Source organism: Pollicipes pollicipes, unplaced genomic scaffold (genome assembly GCF_011947565.3).
Source record: "Pollicipes pollicipes isolate AB1234 unplaced genomic scaffold, Ppol_2.1 Scaffold_4002;HRSCAF=4701_pilon_pilon_pilon, whole genome shotgun sequence".
Classification (NCBI taxonomy): domain Eukaryota; kingdom Metazoa; phylum Arthropoda; class Thecostraca; order Pollicipedomorpha; family Pollicipedidae; genus Pollicipes; species Pollicipes pollicipes.
The window spans coordinates 40,704,955-40,714,626 of NW_023596420.1; the positions used below are offsets into that span (position 1 = coordinate 40,704,955).

The following is a 9,672-nucleotide window of genomic DNA, read 5'->3' on the forward strand; positions in this document are numbered from 1 at the left end:
ATACGACAACACGGATGACCGTGTGATGGAGCCGCGCGCGCGCTGCGTGTACCGCCATGCTACCTGATTCATTGGCGGCGTGCGGCTGTTTCAATAGCAGACCAGCTGGTCCAATGGGCGGGTTTGCGCGGCAAACAGCCTCACGATGGCCGCGAACTTAGCACGCTCACATAGAATTGATGTGATTGTTGAAGGGGTTAGGCTGACGGCGTATCTCTCGGTTAATAATTCCTTTTGTTGAATATTCGACTGAATGCCTTCATGTCGCTTGACACGAGTTTGACGTCTGCAGTGCCCTTGACATTTGCTCAAAATGACGTCAGAGAGCAGTGCAAGCAGCGTTGCGTGATGGAGGTTGTCCAGGCGTAAAGAATTGGCAGCGGCATCGGCTATTCGGACTGTCCGTGACAGGCTTCCAAACTGGACCTCCCGTCAGATAGCCGGGTAAACAAGAACGCCTCGGAAAAACCGCAGACTGCAGCACGGCTAGGGGATTAACTGATGCAATGCAAATTCCTTTTTCCGTGTCGCAGGTTACACCCCGAACTTTGAGTGCCACCGACAGGGGCCGAATGGGACAGATATACTCGTGAACGCCTGCTTCAACGACACAACAGCGTTCTGCGACGACATCGTGTTCCGTTCCGAGTACACCAGCGTGGTTACTGAGGTCAGTGACAGAGTGCAAGTGACGTAGGACACCTGACCTTCGGCATGAAGGCACAGGTGCGGCCTGTTGGCGGCGGCATGCACTAGAGTTCAATTGAACTCAAAAGCACGGCATGCGTTGTTCTGGAGCCTGCATGTAAGTATCGTTTTGCTATGTGCACGCAGCTGCTTCTGTTCCGGTAGCTAAGTTGATTGGGGCGTCTACATTGCGATCCTAATGGCCGCGCGGGGTGGGTTCGAATTGTTGTAGACGTTCTCTGTTTGCGCTCGACTGAGATGGCCCGCGGACTGAAACAATGGCACTGGTGACGTCATCCTTGCCGAGCATTATGGTACCTTTAAGTTTGGCCGATAGTTTCTGCCGGTGCCCTGAAATTTAAGGATCGGATGATGGGATCAAGGCTTACAAGCACTGCATAGCCTAGGCGTTGCTTCTTGAGATTCATCCAGTAAAAAAGAAATCCGAGCGAATGTTTAAAAACTTGAACTTTGCTATTACTTTTATATCAGTCGGCTTACAACTATCGTTGTTTGCAACCTTTGTTTCATCCAAATGACGGAAACTGTTTCAAGCACGCTTGTGTTTGGCTCCTAAAAAAGCTGGTTAATGAGTAAGCGGTCCAGGAACACCGCAGGACTTTGAGCTTACCTCTCGCTGAAAGTTGCCTCGACATTTTATCTGAGATGTGTGTCCCTGGCACTGGCATCTCATAGAACATCAGGTCACTGACGTGACCATCCTTACCATTGCGGTAGGGATATCTGGCCTGACCCCACTTCTCCAAACGGAGTATTTGACCTAACATAGTGGGGCCTGTGTCTGAGGGCGTCTGTGGGAGCTGTATCTGGTGGTGTCTGTAGTGTCTATGGTGTCTTTGGTGTGGTTTGGTATCCGCCCCGACGGAGAATCGCTCCTTTACACTTTGACATTCACCGCATCCGAAATAAACGGTTCTAATTTTAGCTCAGTAATCGCATTACACTGCAGTGATTCCCACAGCGATATCTGACCACATATTTTCTACTAACAGCGCAGCCTGTTCCATTACTCATCCTTGTAAAGGTGCCTGGTTCACAACGTTCAAAAACCCCCCCTCCCCCCCCCCCTCTTGGGCTAGTCAGTGGGAGCTTAACCGAGACCGGACCGGTGGTGGTCGCTGGTCTGTCCCTCCCCTTGGATCAGGCTCGTGAGAAGCTGACGCCGGCCGACGGTGGTCGGTGGTGTGCCCCCTCCTGGATCGGTCAGTGAGAGCTGACCCCCCCCCCCCCCTACTCATGCAGTGGTCACTGGTCTGCGAGCGGACAACGGACGTACACCTGCTGCAGTCGCTCTTCATGGCTGGCATGACGATTGGCGCTCCCCTGGTCAGCCCCCTGGCGGACATGTTCGGCCGACGCCGGGTCGTGCTGCTCACATTCGGTCTGCAGGCCCTGCTGGTGGCCGCCTTGGTCGTCGTCCCCAACTACGCCACGTTCGCCGTGCTGAGGTGCGACGACCCGCTCTCGGGTCTTCCGGGTGGTGGTGTGGGAAGCAGACGCAGGGGTGGAGGGAAGGGGAGGGAAGGGGATGGGAGGGGAGAGGAGGGAGAGGAGAGGAGAGGAGAGGAGAGGAGAGGAGAGGAGAGGAGATGAGAGGAGAGGAGATGAGAGGAGATGAGATGAGATGAGAGGAGAGGAGAGGAGAGGAGAGGAGAGGAGAGGAGAGGAGAGGAGGAGGAGAGGGGGAGAGGAGGGGAGTGGATGAGCAATGTGAGCCAACATGATGTCGCGCATGGCCCCTCGGACCTCAGCGACAGGGTTCTCGGCCCTATGGAGATGCGCGTGCTCTGCTCCCCTGACCTGCGTAACCCCTCGCTTCCCCTCTCTCTGACCTCTGAGGATGCCTGGTGTCGACTTCTGACGCGTTCGACCGCTTGGCAGGTTCCTGGCCGGCGTCCTGCAGGTGGGCGGCCTGCCGAGCTTCACCCTGTCCTCGGAGCTGGTGGGGCCTCAATACCGGAGTCGCGTTGGCCTCTTTGGCTCCACCTTCTTCTCCATCGGTATCCAGATGCTGGCACTCGGCGCCTACGTCACCACCACGTGGCGCCTCCTGGTGATCGCCTCAGCCGCCTTGGCCGGCCTCTCCGTGTTCGTGATATGGCTGTGAGTCGGGGTGGGGTACGGTGGAGGAACTCGCGATCATGTGGCTTTTGTGGAGCTCTACACAGATTTACAGCAATGTACCGGATGACCCTACAAAACACCATGTTCAAGATGAAATTATTTGGAAAGTAAGCTCGCAATCTTAGTAATCGTATTTTGGGCTTGAGAAACAAATAAAGATCCATAGACATATTGAGGCAGACATGATATACGGTGAAATAAGCTCACTCGTAGCAATTGATCTGCTTTTAAGGGGAATTTTTCACATTTGAATATTTTGAAACAAGCATAAGATAGAATGAAACAAGCTCATTTATTATTATTTTTGATATACCTTTTAAGTGGGGACTGCTCTAGATAGCACAATTCTTTGTTCAGTAAAGATGCTTCTCGATGCGTCATTGTTTGATTATGTCATCGTGCATAGCACAACATTGATTGAGAGCCAATTGACGACCGTTATATGTGGAAGTCGCGCTCACGACTGTTAGATATGAACGTCTCGACAATTACATGTTTCTTAGCCTTGACCACCGCACAAAGCTGCCACTGTAGCGGACGAGGGGATTTTTTGTAGTACTTCGACTTGCCGAGAGGGGTCGTGCTATCGGTGGGTGTTTCCAGAGCCCAAATATCGTTGTATGCGCGTATTTTGACTATTTCTCGTTCAGTTCTTGCGTATTTCCTAAGATCTTATACTGTTTACTTGCATTCGCGTACTCGGTTATGGTGATATGCTTTAAGGGGCTATTCCACATTTGTATAGCGTTTTGAACCGAGATAGCCATTTGGAAGATCATTCACTGCAGTTCACAGCCCATCCCTTTCTTAAACTGAGCACTCTGTTTTCTGACCTTGACATCCACAATTTGCGCCGGCTTTCTCGTCCAGACTATGGTAAGGTCAACCAGGCATCCATGACGCCATAGAAACGTCACGTGAGCACTGCGGCCTCATTGGTCATGCAGTTCCTAAAGCCGATTCAAGTATTTCATTAAATTATTCGTGTTTGGCTATGTCAGCATTATTTCCGGCATTAACGGACTTCAGGTGATTATCAACGTGCAGTGCGTTCAATCCAACTTTCGAGCGGGAACCAGCTTCTGTGCTATATACTACAAAAATTTCTACAGGAATTATATCATACGGCGATTTGGGCATTGGTGCTAGTTATGGCGGAAGTAAGATTGGGATTTGAATAACTTGAGAAAAGCGCAATAGCTGAGCGTGTAAAAGCAAGCAAATAATATAAGGGATCAATGAGTGATCTCTTGTGAGTGATTACTCCTCTTCAGACAAACGTAGATTGCGCGCATGTCGATATGAACGATGTAAGTGTACACAAAGAGCGATATAAACCGTTACGATGAAATGTAGTTTTTTTACATCGAGGGTGGGTCAACAAGCTCCTGGAATAGAGTATAGCTTGACAGTGTGGTGAATGCTTCTTATCACCAGGCGGAAGCCTGTGCTTCTAGTCGCAAACTAACGTTTTCTTTTCCCTGGTGCTAAAGCAGGCTCAAATGTAGCGTCTCAATTGCAATTGTTATGTCGGCTATGGATGGCACGTCTAAGGTTGTTTGGAGGGCGTCTGTGAAATTTATGAGTAAAGGCCAAAATGTGGAGAAAATTTCGCAACATTTGCTCAATGTGTGTGCAGTAACTGCCGCTTCCCATTTTTCCACGGTGGCTAAGTGGTCCGCCGATTTTGCACGTGTACGTTGCCCACCTCGAGATGACCCCCGGGCAGGAGAACAGCCTGAGGCAACATCGCCCCAACTATTCGAAGCTGTAGAAGTGTTGATCTTGAAAGGTAGACGGATTAAGATAAAGACTATTGCAACTGAGTTTCGCATATCATTTTAGTACCTTTGAAACCATCCTCCATGTTAATGGGCAAGTTGTCCAGTGGATCGGTGCCGCGAAACCTCAGCATACAAGATCGGCATTGGCGAACTGTATTAAGTGAGAAGCTTTCCGCTGCCTCCAAAACTTACCCTGCGAACTTGTTTTAAACGTCAGGTGACAGGATATAAGACAAAGCCTCACCACTTGGACCCCGAGTTATATCGCGAGAGCATGCGTCAGGAGCACAAGGGATATTCCACTTCGAAGACTTTCGCAGCCAGGCCTCCTCGGGCAAAGTGGTGGCAACCTTTCCGGATCTGTTTTGGTATCATCGTGATCGACTACACGCCAAAGAAACTAACAGTCACCGGGGATTGCGCCGGCCTAATGATGCAGCTGGGGAAGGCATGTAAAAGAATAGGGGATGAGAGCTGGCAAAGAGTGTCCGGCTTCTTTACGACGGTGTGTGTGTTCAAAAAGCCGGGTTTGTGCGGATTGCTATAAGCAACCGCGGCTCTATTGAGCTCCAACACCCGGCATATAGTTCGGGTTCGGCCCCAAGTGATTTCCACATTTTCTGGGTTTCGAGTTCGCATTCCCGATGAAGGAGGCACGCTGCTACGTGTGCGCCGATGCTGAGGGGTGACTGGAGAAACAGCCAAGGAAGATTTCTCCCGCGGTACCGACAACATTGAGAGAAAATGGGAGAAGAGCACTGCTCTTAAGGCGGAGTACATTTTAAGATAAAGCAGCTACTCCTATGTGCGAGGTTTTTTTGTATGTTTTGTTGTTTAACAATTTGATCAATCCATGTGCTCGTCCATATTTGTCAGGGGCATTTCCGTGATTCCGTGATGAATGCGTCACTGACAGCACGCGTAACCCTGGCCTCTGTCATCACCACCATCCAGGCTTTGCAGTCAGAGGCCAGCTACCGCTGTCCTCAGTGGTCCATGTTACAGCCTCCGCTTCGTGTCCGCCAGCACCCTCTGGCATCACCGGCTCCCGTCCCCGCCGCCATCTCCCATTTGATGATTGGTTCCGCCTCTGCCGCCAGCATGGTGTCCGCCATCACCCTCTGGCGTTATCGGCTCCCACCCCCGCTGCCATCTCCCATGCAGTGACTGGTCCCGCCTCTGCCGTCAGCTTTGTGCCTGCCAGCCCGCGGTGGCTTATGCTCAATGGTCGAACCGAGGAAGCACACAAGGTCATGCTGGGCATAGCGCGTGCGAACGGAGTGACCCTTCCGGCCAACTTTACCCTGGTGGCCGCGAGGGAGAAGACCGTTGGCTTTCCCGACAACTGCTGCTCGCTGTTCCGACACTGGCGCTCCGCTCTCTGGACAGTGATGCTCTGCCTCACCTGGTACGCTACGACGGTGGCCATGACGCTGCCGGCGGCGGCGTCCATGCCAGAGGCATGAAGCAGCAAGGATTTAGATTGGTAGGGAGTAGGAGGTGTGACGTTCGTCGCAGCGTAATTTGCTATTTAATTTGACGCAACAATAGCTATATATATATATATATATATATATATATATATATATATACATATAGACATGTAAATAACGAGTGGAGAAGCTCGCATATATAATCGCATATATAATCGAGTGGAAAAGCCCGTGAAGTATGAATATGTGGGCTTTACACCAATTTTTCACGGGTTGGGATGATTTACGCGCCCGCTAGATGCAGGGTTACGTTGATCTGTGCAATATGATTGATGACGTCACAAGTCCCCAAATGGTGCAGGAATTATGAAACTTGCCATCTTATCTCGCACTCTCGTTCTCGTAGCAATGCATTCGCAGCATGTAACAGGACACCAAACAACAAATACCTTTGCCAACGCCGAACAATATCATGTGAGGGCGGTGGTCAAGTGCCAGGGCTGTGTCGCTTAATATCGGCGCTGTACTTGCTCCCGGTCAGTGACCTGCTGTTATCGCACAGTACTCAGTTATGCTACTCACGTACTGCTACACCACACTATCAAAAACTATACGGTAGTCATGTACCTTGATGGAGCCTCGCACGTTGCGAATGCCGCCAGTGCTTTAATATCCCGTGCTCCTGCTGTGACCCAGGGTGGTACACACGCTGACCTACTACGGCCTGACGGCGGCGGCGGCCAGCATGGGTCAAAACCGATTCATCTCGTTCGCCCTCTCGGGCCTGGTGGAGATTCCGCCCATGATCGTCATCTCCTGGCTACTGGGATAAGTGAGTACTGGGCAGCATCGATGTTTCGCCCTTGCGCAGGGGCTTTGGACCTTGGTTCTTTCCAGCCGTTTCTGCGCGCAGGACTAAGCAGTGTGCACAATTTCCCGGGTTCTGTTGTGGTTTTCAACCATTTTTTTAAACAAGATTTCGTGGCATTTCACCGTTTTTGCATGTGATGCGTGGTACATTGCTGCCGTGCTACAGAATTGAAAATGGTAGCATGAATCGCGTTGTCTTTTTTTGCCGATAGTCATAGCTGCTATTTACTGGAACGTCACGTTGACGTACCATTGCAAGAGCAGATTGAGAACGTGCCGCCGATTGCCTCGACTGGCATACACACATCCGTACCCGGTAGCCAAACTAGCTGCCCAATGAAGTTTCCATTCCCTATCGTCGTGGTATCCTGTGCTACCTTTTGACAGCAAGGCTGACTGACCACTCTCGGGACGGGCTGTTCACCGTTCATGCATTTAACACCATCACTGTTTTAATAGTTTTTTCTCTTCCGTTAAGTGCATTCTACACGTTGTGGGCGTACCGCTGCAATGTATGGCCATTTAAACACCGCTGAAGACACTTGCGAGGTTCAAGTTAGAATAAGTTTCATACTCTGGCCTACGTCGCGACCGCAATTGAAGGGCAGCGTATACAGCATGCAGTAGGAATAGTTCCGCCTCTCAGCATTTGAACGCCCCTGACCAACTGTTTGCGCGATTAGCACCCACCGGATCGAGCCTGCAACAGCTGACTGCGAACACCTGCGAAAACTCGTGTCCTGCCACGGAATAATCTGTTAGGGCGGTCATGGCAGAGGGCCGCTGACTACGCTTCTTGCCGCAGACTGGGGCCGACGGTACACGCTCAGCGGGCGTGATGCTGCCGGAGGTATCAGCTGCGTCCTGATCATGCTGCTGCCTGGCTCTACATTGACGATCAGGGAGGCAGGCTGACGCTCATTCTGATCAGTGATCGGTACCCCTGCCATGTGCTGAGAGAAGCAGGTCTGACACTCAGTCTAATAGGCCGTCCACCCCCTGGTCTGTCCTGATAGGCAGGTCTCACATTCAGTCTGATCGATCAGTTCCACTGCCTTGCCATGACTGTAGGAGGCTAATGGAGTATACACTACCATACGCGATTAAATAGAATGGTGTATTTCTTTCTACCGTCATGCGTTCGCTGGGGCATACTGAAATCATCACAGCAGCTGCAGGCGGAACAAATCGGTATTCTGCTCATCCCAGTCGTCCTGGTTTGCAGGGAAGCTGTGCATAGCTACCACGTTCACCGTAACCTACATATTCACGGGCGAGATTTTCCCCACATCGGTTCGTAACACTGGCTTCGGCATCGTCAACTTCTGCGGGCGGATGGCTGGGATAGCCTATCCCTTCGTAGCGCTGCTGGTGAGTAGTTTCCCTGATACCTGCATCCGAACGACACTACACGCTGGTCGCATCTGCGCATATCTGCTGTGAGTATCTGATGTGGACGGCTACCCGTCTGCTACGTTAATCGGGCTGAGGACGGCCAATACATCCTGCGAGGCGAATGTTTTGTGAAACTTGCGTGTTTTAATCGCTGGTGTCAGTGACTGCGCTTATCACATCACTTGCTCAGATTGCATGCACTTTTTAGTGCATATGATCCCGTCCCGCCACTGTGTAGTTGGTCGCATTGGTAAAGTGAGTGTCTTTAGCACTTGAGTGGCCTCATCAGCCTCTCACTGGTACTCACCTGCTACTCACCGAGAGCCATCCCACAATGGTGCAATCGCTGGTGCAGTTTGCACCACGAACACTGAATGGGTCTCATAATTAGCACATAATCGTCCAGGTCAAAACCAAGAAGCTAATACACCTCAGCACTTGCACAGACCACGGTAATACCGAACCATATTCTTTTTACGATTTAAGTACTGATTGGCTTCCGGCGCAATCGTGCCTTCGGCCTCGGTGCTCAACACCTCCCTTGCTCATGATAAGGGCTTGTTTTACGCCGTCACGTTACTTTTTCCACCAACTTGACCTTACGTTATGTTATTTATCGCCAATGAATTGAGGAAACTTGCCATGAGAGCAATGGCCGATGGTCAACAGGCTATGGGAACATGATTTTCCGTGCGGCGTTAGTTTGTCTCGGACGCGCCGTTAATTGCCACACGTGCTGATCATTTCCGTCTCGTTGATTGGTGCAATTTTTTCCCTTAAAGAGCTTTGGTTTGCACCCGTACAACGCATACAGTCGTCGATGTCATGGACGGGAAAAATAGTTGGATTTGATTTTCATCGTAAGAATCTTTATCTGGACTTTCTATTTCTGCCGATGTCAATGGTTTAGTCGAATCAAATGAAATACGTTGAGAGATGTCTTTTTGGCAAGAGAAAAAGCAATTGGAGTCCATCGTTTTCTCGAAAACTAGTACAGTTTTTTCTCTTGTTCAAATCAAATGTGAATGGAATCGGTGATGAATGGACTCAAACATAAATGTAACAAACGATATTATCGTTCTCACAGCCTTCAACTTTGCAGCGAATGGACCACGCAACATGGTGTTCTCGTGTGATTTTCAACATAAGTGTTTACGTTACCCATAGAGCGGTTTATCAAGTCATCTGTTGTTGCCGCATTCGGCTTCCTTAGGACCGATTGCAGACTTGAGTCACACTTCCTGAGTTGGAATCAAAGTCAACTCAGAGCTGTGCTTTTCTGGTTCGGACCCAGAATCAACCAAATGCGCTGGAAATCTAATTCGGAACGGGTCTGAAGAGAAGTGAGTGGTTCTTTT

At 50.4% G+C, this 9,672-nt stretch overlaps 1 protein-coding gene across 1 annotated transcript in view; it reads left to right on the forward strand.

Moving 5' to 3' along the window:
- Positions 1-9,672, forward strand: part of LOC119094498 (solute carrier family 22 member 15) — a 113,700-nt gene that overhangs the window by 63,647 nt on the left and 40,381 nt on the right. The window contains exon 8 of the mRNA XM_037217556.1: positions 8,145-8,290. Within this exon, the coding sequence (XP_037073451.1) occupies positions 8,145-8,290 (146 nt within the window). The remainder of the gene's footprint in view (positions 1-8,144; positions 8,291-9,672) is intronic.